Genomic DNA, 16805 nt, shown 5'->3' with positions numbered 1-16805 from the left:
TTACAACGATTGCGGGATCATGGACTTTATGCCAAGCTGGAAAAATGCGCCTTTGATCTACAAGAGGTAGATTTCCTTGGTTACCGCATCTCGCCTCTAGGGCTTTCCATGGATCCAGCCAAGGTTTCAGCAGTATTGGAATGGCGGGCGCCAACTAACAAGAAAGAGGTGCAGCGTTTCTTGGGGTTCGCGAACTATTACCGCAAGTTCATTCCAGATTTTGCCCGCTGGTCCGACCCCATCACTAGCTGCATCCGTGGAAAGCAGCCTTTCCGCTGGACTGATCAAGCAGAGAAAGGGTTCCAGCAACTAAAGAAACTATTCACCTCCCAGCCAATTCTACAGCACCCAAATCCTGGAACCCCTTTTGTTGTGCAAGCGGACGCCTCAGATGTGGCAATTGGGGCTGTACTCTTACAACCGGTGGGAGATCACCTCCATCCCTGTGCCTTTTACTCTCGTCAACTAACCACACCAGAGAGGAATTACACCATTTGGGAAAAAGAACTACTGGCCATAAAGGCAGCCTTTGAAACTTGGAGACATTGGCTAGAAGGGGCCAAATTTCCCATTGAAGTCCACACTGATCATCGTAATCTAGAACATCTAAGAACTGCCCGCAAACTAAATCAGAGGCAGCAACGTTGGGCTTTATTCTTCGAACGTTTCGACTTCCAGATTCATTATGTGACCCCAGCCCAGACCAAGCAAGCAGACGCCCTGTCACGTAAACCGGAATACGCTGCAGGACGCAAGGAGACCTTTGAATCCCAACTACTACAACCCGAGAACTTTGCCACGCTCACAGTGGGGAACACCAAATCCACTCCCATTGGTTCAACTTCCTCTACTCCAGGACCCCTCTGTGCTCAAGAAATCAGGGCTAGTCAGCAAGCAGATGCCTGGGCGCAGGACCAACTTCGCCAAGGTCTGCATTTTCCCTTTTCGCTTAAGGATGGGCTGCTTTGCTATAGAAATCATGTTTATATCCCACCCGGACCGGGCAGGGAAAAAGCGCTTCGTCTGTGTCATGATTGCAAACCAGCAGGACACTTCGGACTATTTAAAACCATGCATCTGATCCTAAGGGATTTTTGGTGGCCCAAGATCCGCAAGGATGTGGAAAAATATGTCAACACCTGCCCAGTATGCCAGCGCTCCAAGATAAGAAGGGAGAAGCCCTCAGGACTTTTACACCCCCTTCCTACCCCATCTCGCCCATGGGAAATAATTTCTGCGGATTTCATCACTGACCTACCACCTTCCTGTGGATTCACCACGATCTTAGTGGTGGTGGACCTTTTCACCAAGTTAGCCCATTTCATTCCCTGCGAAGGCCTCCCCACGGCCAAAGAGACTGCGGATCTATTCCTTCAACATGTTTTCAGACTACATGGATTGCCCAAGAGTTTAGTCACAGACCGTGGATCTCAATTCACCTCTCGTTTTTGGAAGGCGCTACAAAAACTATTGGGCATAGACTCTCGCTTATCTTCAGCTCATCATCCCCAAACAGATGGGCAAACGGAGCGCACCAATGCCACTTTGGAGCAGTATCTTCGCTGTTATGTAAACTACCAACAGGACAATTGGGCTTCTCTGTTACCACTGTCTGAGTTTGCCTACAACAATGGAGTTCAAGCTTCTACAAAAGAAACGCCGTTCTTTGCAAACTACGGCTTCCATCCACGTTTCTTTCCCCCTGTCATTGAAACTTCAGAAGTTCCCGCAGCAGAGGATTGGCTGCAGGAACTCACAGCGGTACAACAACTTTTGCTCCAGCAACTGGACCAAGCCAAGGAGGACTATAAACGCCACGCTGACAAACATCGCCAGCCGGGCCCCGAAATCAAGGTAGGAGATCGGGTTTTTCTGTCCACTCGCTTTCTGCCCTCCCACCGCCCTTGCCGGAAGTTAGATGCCCGTTTCATTGGCCCCTATCCAGTGGTGGCGCAATTAAACCCCGTGACTTTCAAACTCCAACTTCCGCGTTCAATGCGCATTCACCCAGTGTTTCACCGTTCCCTGCTCCTTCCGGCGGATGGTGTGCGTCCTGATACAGACCAACCGGCCCCCCCTCCTGTTTTGATGAATGGGGAGGAGGAGTTCGAGGTTGAGGACATTTTGGATTCTCGCTTTCACCGCCGCCGCCTACAATATCTCATTGACTGGGTGGGTTTTGGCCCTGAGGAACGCTCTTGGGAAGACGCCTCCACAGTCCATGCTCCTGAGCTAACCCGTCGCTTTCATCAGACCTATCCCGCCAAGCCGCGACCTCGCGCCTCGGGGAGAGGGCCCCAGTTTGGGAGGGGCCTTGAGGAGGGGGATAGTGTGATGACCCATGGGCCTTGTAGTCCTGCTCAGGACATGGTAATTCCTGATGAAGATGAAAACTTGGGTTTTTTACCTTCCCAGTCTGAACTGGATTCCTCTCAGCCAGATCTTTCCCAGGCAGATCTGGGAACCTTGCACCTGCAAGAAAGTTGTCTCCCAGAAGTATGTCAAACAAGCCCAGAGCCTACTTCTCCCGTGTTCTTGCGCCGGGAGTTTTGTAAACAACAGAGAAGTTTGGATTCAGCTTCGCGCAGGAGTGCAAGAATTGCAGCTAAGAATGTAGCCAATTAAGACTGCTTCTCGTGAGAATCTTTAAGGAGTTTAACATCTGGTCTCAGAGTTTAGCTTTCGTTTCTGATTCCCAGAGAACTGCTTCGGTGGGAAAGTTAGACTCTATATAGGTGTTTTGCCCGCGTAGTAACTTCGCGGAGTCAATTCGTCAGCCTACGGAGCGAGTTGTGTCTGGACAGCGCGCTCCGATTCAAGCCTCGCTCCTGCTCAAGCCTTGCCTTGCTATCCAGCCTTCGCCTTGCTTCCCAGCCTTTGTTTATCTACGGACTTTGCCTTGTTTCCCAGGACCAATCCTTGCCTTGTTCCACGGATTTTACCAAGTTATTCCACGGACCTTGTTCTTGTTCCTAGTTACCTTGTTCCACGTTTTAAGCCTTGTTTCAAGTATCAAGTTATTTCCTAGCCTCGCTCAAGTTTCATGGACTAAAGGACCTTGTCATCTCCCCTCACTTTGCTTGTCAAAGTGAGTGTTTCGGTTATTGGATTACAACTTTGGACCTTAATATTTCATATTGGACATTATTTCTTTGGACTAATTTTGACCTTTCCTGAAAGGTCTGCTTCTGGACTATCTTTTACATTTGCTTTTACTAACTTTATATATTTCCTTAATAAAGATATTAGATAGAATCTGGCCTCTGCGTATGGTTATTGGTGCTCTGTAGCCTGGGTCGTGACACCGCATGGGGAGCCGGAGCTGATAGAGGGAACTCATCCGCGGTCTTCCTGGATTTGAACTGGCAACCTTCAGGTCAGCAAGCCAACCTTCAGTCCTGTTGGCAGAAGGGTTTAACCCATTGTGCTACTGGGGGCTCCATTAATCTGTTGAAAAGGGGATTGTCAGCTAAACCATTTGTTACGAAATGAAAACATACACATCAAGAAAGAACTTCTGGCTTTCTGTTGTCAGTTCTTGGTTCTGCGTGACTGGCAAAATGATGTTCCTTGTGCCATTGACCTTCCTGGTTCATGAAACATGAACAGAGAACTGCATGTAACTTTTCAGATGACAGTGTCACAAAAGTTTGGGCTGCTGCTCCTGAGCATTCACAGCCAAGAGCCCAGTCATCTCTTAGTCCCATGTGGTGACAGGAATGATCAGCACAGAGATGGCTTGTTTCAACTGCTAGTCGCAGGTGGCTCTGAGGGCCCTTACACATAACCACAAAACCCAACAAGGCAGAAAATCCCACACTATCTGCTATGAACTGGGTTATGTGAGTCCACAGTGCGATATATTCCAATTCAAAGCAGATAGTGTGGGATTTTATTCAGCTGCGTGGAAGGGGCCTCAGAGAGGCAGTCATGATAATGATGAGGGAGGCAAGAAGAGCGAAAGAGAGATTGAGGAGGAAGAGAGACAATGGGGGAGTCATCGCTTTCATAGCTAATTATACTGCAGTGTGATGATCTTTAACTGCTGTGTAAAGCTTCATATGTGGCTTTTATGGCAAAAGTCCACACTAATGAGTGTTTATCAAAGCAACTTTGTTTCCTGGAATGGGGCTCTCTTGGCTGCCTTGGAGCTCATTATTGTGGATGAGTAATCTCCATCTTTCCTCCCCCCCTTGACCTCCCACAAAACTTGTTGTGTTGCTTGGTGTTATGCTGTGCCTGACTGCTCGGTCTTTTGCTTTGCAGACACAAAACCTGCCAATTACCTTCACAGACTTGGTTCTTTAGTTGGTGTGATGCTTCAATTTTGAAGTTAGTTTGACTTCGGTGTGGAAGGGGATGAGTATGGTGTGTGGCCAGGGGCAAGGGTTGTTGGGCTCAAATGGGCATGCCATTAAATCTGTAAGAATAGTTAGGTGGAGAAGGCAAAATGTCATTCATCAGGTAGTTATCCTCCTAAAAACACCCACTGGGAATTGCACACTAACTCAGTATAATAGAGCTACAAGCTCATGGGCAGGTACTAGGAAACATATTCATGGGAGAAGGGTCAGGCCAGTAGTGGCAGTGTAACAATGATAGTTGTACTTTTATAACTCTCCAGCAGGATTCCAACCTATCATTTCTAAATGCTCAACTGAAGTTTTGAGTTACTGCAAGGCTACAAATTCAGAGATTACATGAAGTTTCATTGGGGGAAAAATTCTTATGGGGACAGTTTTACTTCTCCCATGTGTACACCCTCAATAGATTTTCTGTTGTTGCTTGAAAACTGTTGCTTTCTGAGACACAGCAAGAAATGGTTTTCTTCCACATCCCTTTAATAGTTTGTAGAAGAACAAATTTCAGCAAGTATTGCTTGTCACACAATCAGATAACATAAACCCTGATTTGTTTCTTCTGACAAACCTGCCTATACCCAAAATTATTTATTTATTCACAGCATTTATATTCCATCCTTTTCACCCCGAAGGGGACTCAAGGCAGATCACAACACACACATACATGGCAAATATTCAATGCCATTTGACATACATGGCAGACAAACAGATAGAGGTATATTGGCATTTTTTCCAACTTCAGCACCTGGAGGTTATGCTCAATTCTGGCCACAGGGGGGAGCTGTCTTTCCATTCACTATGACAATGAGCTCTTTGATTGCAGAAGTTTTCCTCCTTGTTCATTGACTGCTGGCATTTTTATGGTGCTGTAAAATACCTCACCGCTAAGCTGTTTTTGAACTGCTTAGGTGGATAGTGAGCTGGGTGCTCACTCCAACTCGGACTTTGAACTGCCAGTTTTCCAGATGGCAATTATCTATTGCTGCTGGTGATTAACCCGCTGTGCTAAAGCCCAGCCCGAAGTCAAGTTGCCTGGTACCCAAAGCTGATCAAGTCATTTGCTAAAATGAGGCAAAAAAATTGCACAAGCACCTAATTTCCCACTACTTCCAATTTTAAAAAGACAACAATTACTAAATTGCACATCTAGCAGTGTGTTGCCCATTCAGCAGGTCCCTAATTAGTTGGTCTCAGGTGGCTTCCCTACTTTGTCTAAAGCTTTGGTGTTAGGCACCAAAATGTTTCATACCATCTTATTTGCGGACGGGAGGAGATGGCCCTTTGACCTAATGCTGGTCACCTAATTCCACAGGAATGTGCAAGTGACCACTTGATTTCATTTTATTTTTGTAAAATCCTCTTCCGTAGTTCTATTTCAATGTAGAACTAACACATTTGGGGTTAATGATCCATATTTTAGCAATAAATGCTGAATTGGCTTCCTTTTTAAAACACCAAATCTGTAAGGGATTTGGTCACCATCTGATGGTATTTTCATTCGAATGAACACTTTGCAGGGCTTTTGAGACATCAATGTACCAGTAGTAAATAAATATAAAAAAACTTTTTTTAGTTTGTTAAAATCATGTAGTACTCATTAAGGAATTCTTGTTGGTTATTTATTGGTCTTGTACCACTGCTTTCTCCCAAGGATGAGACTCACAGTAATACGAAATAATAGAAAAATACAGTGGAAACACAAAAGAAAATCAACTATTAAAACAGAATTGAGTTATAAACTTAATTTAAAACAATCAGAAATGGAACTTAACAAGACATGACCAAGGAAAGAACAGCAGGCAGCTGGCAACAATTGCCTAAAGTCCTCAGCATCTGGCCAATTGCCTAAAGTCTGCCTGCATAAAATGACTTTGTTTGTTATTGGAAGGACAGTAGGAAAGGACCAACTTATTCTCCCTTGGTAAGATATTAAGAGCTTCAGAGTGACCACTGTCCTCTCACACACCCCACCCCCCAAAAGAAAACTCACAATCTATAGAATTCATGCAATTTAATTGCCATGACTCAATTCTATGGAATTGTGGAAGTTATAGCTTTATAAAATCTTCAACTTTGATGCCTCACCAAACTACAAATCCCAGGACTCCATGGCATTGAACTGTGGCATCAAACTATATTAATTCCACTGTGTAGATGCAATCTAAGAGAAGAGCATCTTTTAAAGTAACCAAAGCTAGGGCAAGCTTGTTTGGGATAAAATCTCTCAGATAGTCTGCACCCAAGTTGCACAGGCCTTTACAAATTGTTGGGTGACACATGATGCAGACTTGGCTGCTAGATTATGTATGAACTGCTGAAGGTTTGAATCTGCTAAACCATATGTGTGTGTATTAAATATAGACATAATATTTAATCAGGGTGTAAAGTAATAGCTCAGCACTGTCAAACCCTTGATTTGTATTTCATATCTGTTGCCATCAAACTACCTTGCTTCAGAAGTGCTATGTTTCATTAACTTTCCTGACTGACATTTGCTGAATGCAGCCAGTGCATTTTCCAAATAATCTTAGAAAGCTTTTCTACATCAAATCTTTTGTTTTTGCTTGCAAATGGATCTAACTCTGAAGCATACAATAGTCATGAGACACCTTTTGAGAATAATGTTTTCCATTTAAGTAATGTGCAATCATTACTCACTTTTTTGTTTGCAGCATTTCAATTCTTGTAAGTTGGTTGATTCACTCCCCCTAGAACCACTGAATATGAACTTGTTTGCTCCACTGACAACATATTTTCTAATACAGGAAACAAGTGCTGCAATCCTAAATGACATATTCCTTTACATTACATCACTTTACCTATACCTTTACATTATGTATACCAGAAGAGCTAAGAAGCCTCTTTACTGAGTTGTAAAAATGTATAATAAGACACTGGCATTGCACACTTTACTGGTTCTACAGCATAATATGACAATAGCCCTCTACTGAATATGCAATTTATACTTGTTGTGTTCCTTCAAGTCATTTCCAATGTATAACAACCTTAAGGCAGACTTATTACAGGGTTTTCTTGGCAAGGTTTGTTCAGAAGAGGTTCTGTATCATTCCTTTGAGAGCGAGAGAGTGTGATTTGACTGAGGTTTGATGGCAGAGCAAAAATATGAACCATGAACTCCAGAGTTGTACTCCAATACTTAAATCACTGCACCATACTGGCTCCAATTCTGGTTCCTGCAGATATCAGTTTCATAAAACTTGAGAAACTCATTTTCCAAATATTTTTGAACACCTTTAACTATTATTTCTGTCCACGCTATAGGAAGGGACAAGGATTTTTATAAAGACAGTTTAGTTCACTGATGTGACCAGTGTTGGTTGTTGGCTTCCTTGTCAGTGGGGTAATACATTGACTCCAAGATTTTGGTTCTTGGTTTGCGGATCCTGTTGTTTCTCCTGATTTAAAAAAGTAATACTGACCTTGTGATGAATGTAAGATGAATGTATTGCCAACTTTTAAGTTTCCACGTGTGAGTTGGATGGGGAGGCAGAATTCCAAACTTTAAAGCAGTGCTTCTCAACCTGGGTTCCCCAGATGTTTTTGGCCTACAACTCTCAGAAATCCCAGCCAGTTTACCAACTGTTAGGATTTCTGTGAGGTGAAGGCCAAAAACATCTGGGGACCTCAGTTTGAGAAGCACTGCCTTAAAGGGATGGTCACCCATGCTCACCCATGCTTTCCCCTCTCAATGTGATGAGGTGGTTTGGCACATTTCTGTGTTTGAAGATCTCTTCCTCTCAAACCTTACTCTGTTTCCTTTCCCCTTGGGATTTTCAGATCCGTCTGTTCAATCCCTGCTGCTCTTTTAACAAAAGTAGCTGAAGAGTCAAGCATAAATATGCTTCTGATATTTTGTAATTATTCTTATTGTTTTAAAATTATTGCAAGCTACCCCAAAGTCCTCAGATATTTGTGTGCATTCAGACTGACTTTGGCTTCTAAGGTTTTCTTGGCAAGATGTATTTAGAGCAGATTTGCCATTGCCCTCTTCTGAGGATGAGAGAGTGTGGCTTACCCAGCTGAACAAGCACAAATCTAAACAAGCACAAACCTATTAAAGTACACAACGATACAGGGAAAATAAGAGTTGGTGGGAAACATGACCAAATGTTAATCGACCGGAGCCAAGCCATAGTCATAACTAGAGCCATTGTGAAAACGAGCATGATTTGGTGAGATTCTTGTCCCATCTTGCATATTATTTAAGTGATGAGCAAAGCTGTGTCTCTCCATCACACCATTTTAATGTCTTCCTTTTATGATCTGGTTAAGGACATTACTGCCTGACTTTTCCCTACTTATTTTTGACATATGGATCTTCAGATTGGCCCAAATCACTTTGGATTGAGTTGCTCCACTCTGAAATCAACCCAAACCATCTGGTTCAAGCCAAAGCTGGTACAAATCTGCTTGAATTTTCCCTTGTCATTTCAGGATTTGAGGTTTAGCTGAACCAGTTGTACAGCCCTCATTTTCACCTCAGTTCAATTTCTATGAGAGAGCTAATCATATGTTTTAACCTGCATCGTCTAAATTAGAGTAGAAAGAAATGGAGCAGTGTGTCATTGTTTCAGTAATGTAGAATGTCTGTCATCTCCCTCATTTTGAGAATTAATCACCTACTCAGACTGTTAGAAGTTCTGTTTTTATTAAAATTCTGCACAATGTATTACACCATGTCAATCATAATTTTATTCCTTTACATTCGTTATTATCCATGATTTCACATAGCCACGTGAAGTCTTGGACCATATTCCTTGGAGATATTGGGGGTTTGGAGAACCCCCTTGGAGAACAGGGGTTTATAACAAAAATGCAGGCTCCTATACTGTTTTAGATAACTTGTATGTTGAAAACCAGTTAACGTCATGAAGGATACAACTGGCTCTGGCATGACTTTATGTTTGCCTGGTTCATGGCTGATTTCAGACTATGAGGAAGATTGGACAAGAGGAGATGGGGTTGCTGTTCAGATGAGAGTGCCAAGTAGGTGTTAGTTTGTGGGCAGATGGTGAGTGGGTAGATGACTTGACTTGAAACTGCTAAAGATTGACATTTTCATTTTTTTTATGTTGACAGGCCAGAGATGGCTGGACCTCGGTTTGTTTCCAACAGAACATCCAAACATGCTTTATTATCAAATTCTGATTACACTTGGGAGTATGAATATTATGAATATGAGCCAGTTTCCTTTGAAGACCTCAAGGCTCATAAATGTAAGTCTTATCTGGATCTTCCCTCTTTCAACACAGATGCATTTTCAACTGCAATTACAACAAAAATTTACTTTGCAATTTGCTCTTCTCTTCGTTTGCTCACTCTCTCTCACACACATATTTAGCTTAATGGCACCTTGCTCCCATAAAATGAAATTACCTTCCATTATTCTTGACCACAGTTTGTAGTAATGGATTTTGATTCATTTAAATGGTTCTAGATTTAATACAAAAGGGCTATATTTCTTGCTTCAGTGGGTGTCTAAATGCAAACGAGGGAAAACACTATGGGAAAGTGAGGAGGTATTTGGAGGGGGGAGCTACCTGGAAGAAAGATTGTGCCATCCACTGCTAGATTGCAATTGTTTTTCTACATTAGGCAGCAAATGAGGTTGGAAATTCAAAACTTGTCACGCAAGATCTAACTCTATTGTTTAGAGCAATGGTTCTAAACCTGTGGGTCTCCAGATGTTTTGGCCTTCAACTCCCAGAAAGCCTAACAGCTGGTAAACTGGTTGGGATTTCTGGGAGTTGTAGACCAAAACACCTGGGGACCCACAGGCTGAGAACCACTGATCTAGAGTTTATCTGAAGCATTGTCATGACAGGCCTCCTGCAGGCACGTTGAAGAGAGGAATTAGATATGTATTATATTATTGGGTTTAAAGCAGGGAAAAGGTGGAACAGTCCAGCCACATCTAGTTTTCAACAAATATTCAAAGTACAGAGAGAAGGGGGAGAGAGGGAGAGAGAGGGGTTTATTTCATGCATGTGTGCTTGTGTTCACATCTTCATTTGCCTGTCAACATATGGTGGCTTCATTAATTTCATAGGGTTTTTCTTAGGTGAAGAATAAGAGAAAGGTGGCCAAAATTATCAAAAGTCTGGAAGCCAAGCCCTATGGGCACCACAACTCAGGAAGGATATTGGCAAGCTGGAATGTGTCCAGAGAAGGGCAACCAGAATGATTAGAGGTTTGGAAACTGAGTCCTATGAGGAATGGGCTAGGGAACTATGTATGTTTAGTTTGGAGAAAAAAAGACAGAGAGGCGACATGTTACTCTAAGTCTTTATGATGCCAGAGGAAGGATCTACTTTCATATTTATTTATAGTGGTACCTTGTGATATCCAAATGCAGAACTGTGCTTTATTGATAATGAGCAAAGGTCTGTCCAACCATTGTTCAGAATCATTATGGCAAAGTGAGGCCCATTAGTCTTGATTGTGTTTGGTTCCCAAGGTTCCCTGGATCCCTTTTTGTGTGTGTAAAGGACTCCCCCCCCCCAATGACTATAGATCATTTTGCTATCTTTAGGGATTTTCTTGGGAGTGTCTTACATTTTTTAGATTGTAAAGGTCAACTTCTCATTTGTTATTATTATTATTTTTTAAAAAAGGGTGGTTGTTGTTCCTGTCTGTCTTCAGTTAGTTTCTGAAGCTGAATCCATTATGAGGATTTCTGTGGCTAAGAGTGTGTGACTTGCCCAAGGCCATCCAGGAGGTTTATATGCCTGGCAAGGAAAGTGGCTTGTTTCACATAAACCAGTGGTTCTCACCTGTGGGTCCCCAGGTGTTTTGGCCTACAACTCCCAGAAATCCCAGCCAGTTTACCAGCTGTTAGGAATATGAAACCTTAGAAATTTATAACACCGAATGATGCTGAAAACAGGCTCATTCTGTTCCATGGGCATGCCAATGATTCAGGCAGACATAATTTGTTTCAGTGATGAGATGTCATCTTCTGAGCATGGACACAAAACTCATGAAATGAGAACTGTGGCACCTTCAGAGAAAGGGTGTATTCTTTCCAAATGGAATTGCTTTGTTGAAAATGTATGCAAAACTTCAAAGTGGGAGGAAATATGATGAAATACGATGGTGCAGTCAAATTATAATTATAGATATTATGCAATCATAATTCTTTTTCTAGTTGCAAAATCACAAAAGTAGTTTTTAAGTGCCATTAAGTGATGGAATATAATGGAAAACATGTACAGAAACAGGAGAGATTCCACAAATGCTAGTGGATTTTATAAAAAGTAATGGATGGTGCATTATTTGCCTGTCATTCTTAGTAATATATTTTTGGTATTTTCAGTAAAAGTATGAGGCATAAAGCACCTCCTAGCTTGTACATACTTGTTGTGGGAGATTCTGAGAATTTAGGCTGAAAATTTTTTCTAAACTCAGATGATGCATAATATCTTTAACTGTGTTGATAAGCTTTTAGAGGTTAGGTAGATGAGAAAAGGAAGTCAGACACTCCTTACACCAGTTTCTCTTTCCACTTAGGTGATCAACTTGTTTCATAACTCATTTTTATGTTTGGAGAATCATAGATGTATGGCTCTTATTTGTCTTCACCATGTCCTAAAGTGTGGCTAAATGTAAAAAAACTTTCTGCAAAAAATTATTTCCTAAGTTGGGCTCATAAAGTTGTGCATCATCAGCCACAGAGTGCACATAAATAGACCACAACCCAGAAAATTACGGGAAACATCTCCTATGTGTTGCATGCGGGCAGTGTTTCTCAAACAATGCTTCTCCAGATGTTTTGGACTTCAGTTCCCACAATTTCTAACAGCTGGTAAGCTGGCTGGGACTTCTGTGAGCTGAAGTCCAAAACACCTGGAGGATCAGAGTTTAAGAAACTCTGCATGCAGGGATCAAGCAAGATCGGCTTTTGTTGAGATTCAGTTTGTTTCCCCTACTCACACACATACATTCATCTTGATGAATGTTTGTTCCTCATCCTCAAAAAAGTAACTTGTCTTTTACAGATTCCATTGTGATTGGGTTTTGGGTTGGCCTTGCTGTCTTCGTCATGTTTATGTTTTTTGTACTCACCCTCTTAACAAAGACTGGAGCATCACACCAGGAGTAAGTACCAGAAACTGTAATCACTGAATCATCAGTACAGGCTGAGCATCCCTTATCCAACATGTCTGGGACCAGAAGTGTTTTGGTCTGTCTTGATTTGGGAATAGCTAAAGGACCCAAATCTAAACATGAAATGCATGTATGTTTTATATACATCTTATATACACTGCCTGAAGGTAATTTTAAATTCAATATTTTAATAAGTTTGTTCGTGTTACAAAATTTGTATACAATGACCATCAAAAAGCAAACATTCCTCCATTCGTGTGGACCATTTTGAATTTTGGATCATTTTAGATTTCAGAATTTCAGATAATGAATGCTCAATTTGTACTTTTATAACTGATTTTAGTGGTGTAAAACAGGTGGGAATGTTGTGGCTCTCCGAATGTTATTGAACTGCAACACTATTATTGTTCACTATTGGCTGTGCAGACAAAGCCCAAAGTCCTATTTAGGTACTAATATAATCCTTATGAAGTATGGGTTTGGTCCAGTGGTTGTGGAAGGGGTTTACTTGCTTGTTGAGGTCAGAAAGAGAGAGAACGTTGTAAGGAAATGGTTCTCAACCTGTGGGTCCCCAGGTCTTTTGGCCTACAACTCCCAGAAATCCCAGCCAGTTTACTAGCTGTTAGGATTTCTGGGAGTTAAAGGCCAAAACATGTAGGGACCCATAAGTTGAGAACCACTGTTGTAAGAGATAAGACATAAGCCCTTCTTACCTTGAATACAATTATGGTATTTTCAGTTAGTTTTAATGATGGGCTGAAAGGGTAAATTCCTTTGAGTGGAAATTTCTATTATGCATTTCTACCTAATTGTCCCAGAAAGAACCCAGAAAGTGTTACATTGGTAGGGTGGAAATCCATCGGTGAATCCTCTGGGCAACCAGTGACCAGGGGCAGGAGTTCCCAAGCATCATCCAGCTCCACTTATATAGCTGAGAAAAAGGAAGATCAGCGTCCTCCCCAGACCTCCATTAAGTCCAACAATATCTGGCCACAGTTATAATAATAATAATAAAACTTTATTTATAACCCGCCACCATCTCCCCAATGGGGACTCGGGGCAGTTTCCATAACTGGTGCAGGAAAAGGTTATAGCTTTGAAAAGGGTTGAAAATAGAATATCAGTTTAGCTGGCATCTTCAACTAGGCTCAATCCTTACCTCAAACATCAGAAAAATTGCTTATGTAGATAATATAGTTTGAGATGGACACATGATCAAATTCCGAATAAGACAAATTTTTACATCCATCTTGAGCTCAACAAGAGTTCTCAGTTACATGAATCCTGAATTGTGATGTACATCTGTTAATCCCAATTACAGTAAATCCAATTTATATGGATGAGATTAACAACTGGATTTAAGCACGAGGAGACAACCCTATGTTCATTTGTGACAAATCCCTTTGAATTTAGCTGGGATTAATGGCAAGTGAACAAGCCCTCATTTAGGCATCACTTCCTAATATTTAACTACCTTATTTGGCAGTGTAGACCAATATAATCCAGGTCAGTGCAGTTAAAACTGCCTAATATGGCAGTGTAGATGGGGCCTTAGACACACTTTGGGCAAGCAAAATACTTACATAGGTGATCCCTCGTAGTTCGAGGATGATGGTCCTCCATTTCTTGGAAGACGCCTGTGCGTGATTTTTTTTTAATGTGTGGAGGTTGGTGCACGTCCGGTCAACACACAGTCTTCACAGATTGAGGTCCCAGCAGTGGTGTGATTAACACAATGAGAGTGGCTTCTCAGTCTGTTGCAGTCTTCTTCCGCCTTCACAGCCATTGTAACATGTACCATGTTATCCTCCGCCTGCTCTGCCGTTGAGGTCTTTGGGTCTTTGGATTGTTCTTGGTCTGGATCCTCTCCTGTGGCCACTCCTGGGAGTATGTGACTCCCGTGCAAGCAAAATATTCTGGATGTCATAATGAGGATGAATGAAGATGTGGCTTGCATCTGATTTTTTTTACCCACGATTCGTCTCTCTTTGCTTTCTAGGAACACAGACTCTGCTGAAAAAAGGCTTTGCATGAACAATTTTGTGGCCGACTTTGGGCGACCGCTGGATTCTAACAGGATCTTTTCCCAGCAAGTTGCGGAAGAGTCCAGGTTGCTCTTCAATTGTTACATCAATGAGCTTGAGAACGTAGGAGCAAAACCATGCCCCAAAGTGCCAGTTACAGACAGTAACATCCACTTCCAGGAAGTCATGCATACCAGGGCAAGGCTGGAAGAGGAGCTGCATTGCCACACCAAGTTCAACATCCCCAACTTTGTGAACACTGACCAGAGTTCCCTGGGTGAAGATGACCTGCTGATTTCTGAACCACCTATAATTTTAGAGAACAAACCAGTCATTCATGCGTCCCACTATATTCCTGACTGAAGAAAATCTATCTATCTATCTATCTATCTATCTATCTATCTATCTATCTATCTATCTATCTATCTATCATCTATCTAATCATCTACTTACCCAACTTCCTTTCAGTCTGGAATTTCTTCTTTTATATTGCACCAGCGGTAGTCTGTATTAATAGAATATATTTCATCTCCAGATCCCCTTGTATGCTTCAAGTAAAAGGTCCTATCATCACAAATGAATGGGAAGAAGGAAGAAGCAGCTAATCATTCTCCCCTGCCCCCCACCAGAAAAAACAACGAAACAAGAAAACGCTTACAACTGCAGGTGCAGTGAGTTAAATTGCTGAGCTGCGGAACTTGCTGACTGAAAGGTCGGCGGTTCGAATGTGGGGAATGGGGTGAGCTCCCGCTGTTAGCCCCAGCTTCAGCCAACCTAGCGGTTTGAAAATATGCAAATGAGAGTAGATCAATAGGTACCACTCCGGCGGGAAGGTAATGGTGCTCCATGCAGTTATGCTGGCCAAATGATCTTGGAGACATCTATGGACAATGTTGGCTCTTTGACTTAGAAATGGAGATGAGCAACACCCCCCAGAGTCAGACACGACCGGACTTAATACCTTTACCTTACCCAATGGCAAGGCTGCTCTTGCATAAAGGATTCCTGAGTGAATAACCTGACACTTGAGAACTTTGATTCCCTCAGATAAGGAGCAGCTATGCCTGATTTTTTCCAATTTCATCAAGAAATCAAATATCTTTGTCTGTTTTGTTTTTATAGAAGCAAACCTTAAGAGTGTATGTGTGTGAAAGAGAAGCCCTGCATCTTTTTATCTGTAAACTGACAGGTATAATAGTTTTTCATCCAAGCCAATAATTTCCCCTGACCATGTAATTTCAGTGATAATCAATAAAAGACCTGAATTTCTGGATTTCCAAATCTTTATTTGGATTTGGTGCTTACGACGTGGTGCAAATTGATCTGAAAAAGTTGGCTTTTTGGAAGGGCCTAATGATGGTTGGTGCTCATCCCCAATATTCAGACCCATTGTTCTCATATGTGAACTAATTGATGTCTTTGTTCTACTTAACAGGTTAAACAAGGAAAAATGAAGCAATGGTTTAATAGGTTTCAGTGTGTTGCTTGTTTCTTTAAACCTATCTTGAACCAAGACTGTAATTAATAGATATAAGTTATTCCATCAAAATCTGCTGATGAATTTGTCAATTAAAAGGAAAACCAGCTTTCCACAAATTTTAACCCTATTTTTAAAATCCAAGAAAACATTTCCTAGGAATTTCTAGGCCACCCTGGCTGATTAAAGATCTTCAGTTCTAGCAATGTCATTTAGTCTTTGATTTAGTCCTGAAGATGGGACCCTAATTAATTTTTGGGATCTATATAACATGAGGAGCCCCGGTGGTGAAGTGTGTTAAAGAACTGAGCTGCTGAACTTGCAGACTGAAAGGTCCCAGGTTCAAATCCCGGGAACGGCGTGAGCGACCGCTGTTAGCTCCAGCTTCTGCCAACCTAGCAGTTCGAAAACATGCCAATGTGAGTTGATCACTAGGTATCGCTCCGGCAGGAAGGTAACGGCGCTCCATGCAGTCATGCCAGCCACATGACGTTGGAGGTGTCTACAGACAACGCCGGCTCTTCGGCTAAGAAATGGAGATGAGCACAAATCCCCAGAGTCAGACATGACTGGACTTAACTTCAGGGGAAACCTTTACCTTTTTATATATAACATGATATTTGCATCAATACTAGATCGTTTCAGTACCATATCTCCCTGAAATATTCATATTCTTTTTTTTTAAAGAATCTGAATGTTAACTGCAACTATGTTTGTTTTGTGTGTTTATACTCAGTGAAGACCTTGCCAGATCGTAAAAGTTTGTTTCAAGTATTTAAAGCCTGAGTCCAGTAAAGATATGCACCAGAACCCTGA

The 16805-nt window shown here is 41.9% G+C and overlaps 1 protein-coding gene across 8 annotated transcripts in view; it reads left to right on the top strand.

Moving 5' to 3' along the window:
- The window catches only part of mrap2 (melanocortin 2 receptor accessory protein 2), a 46441-nt gene extending 29636 nt beyond the window's left edge, over positions 1–16805 (top strand). For 3 of the 8 annotated variants that reach the window (XM_003215685.4, XM_008121703.3, XM_062981153.1), the window contains 3 exons: positions 9462–9598; positions 12380–12479; positions 14488–16805. In XM_003215685.4, coding sequence (XP_003215733.3) covers positions 9462–9598; positions 12380–12479; positions 14488–14875 — 625 coding nt within the window. In that variant the 3' untranslated portion in view covers positions 14876–16805. Of the gene's footprint in view, positions 1–3311; positions 3377–9461; positions 9599–12379; positions 12480–14487 lie in introns of those variants that run through there. The other 5 variants (XM_062981136.1, XM_062981147.1, XM_062981159.1 and 2 more) reach the window with 4 other exon arrangements.

Source organism: Anolis carolinensis, chromosome 1 (assembly GCF_035594765.1).
Source record: "Anolis carolinensis isolate JA03-04 chromosome 1, rAnoCar3.1.pri, whole genome shotgun sequence".
NCBI lineage: Eukaryota > Metazoa > Chordata > Lepidosauria > Squamata > Dactyloidae > Anolis > Anolis carolinensis.
Note: the sequence above shows the minus strand (reverse complement) of the source record. Positions and strands in the feature narration are given on the sequence as shown.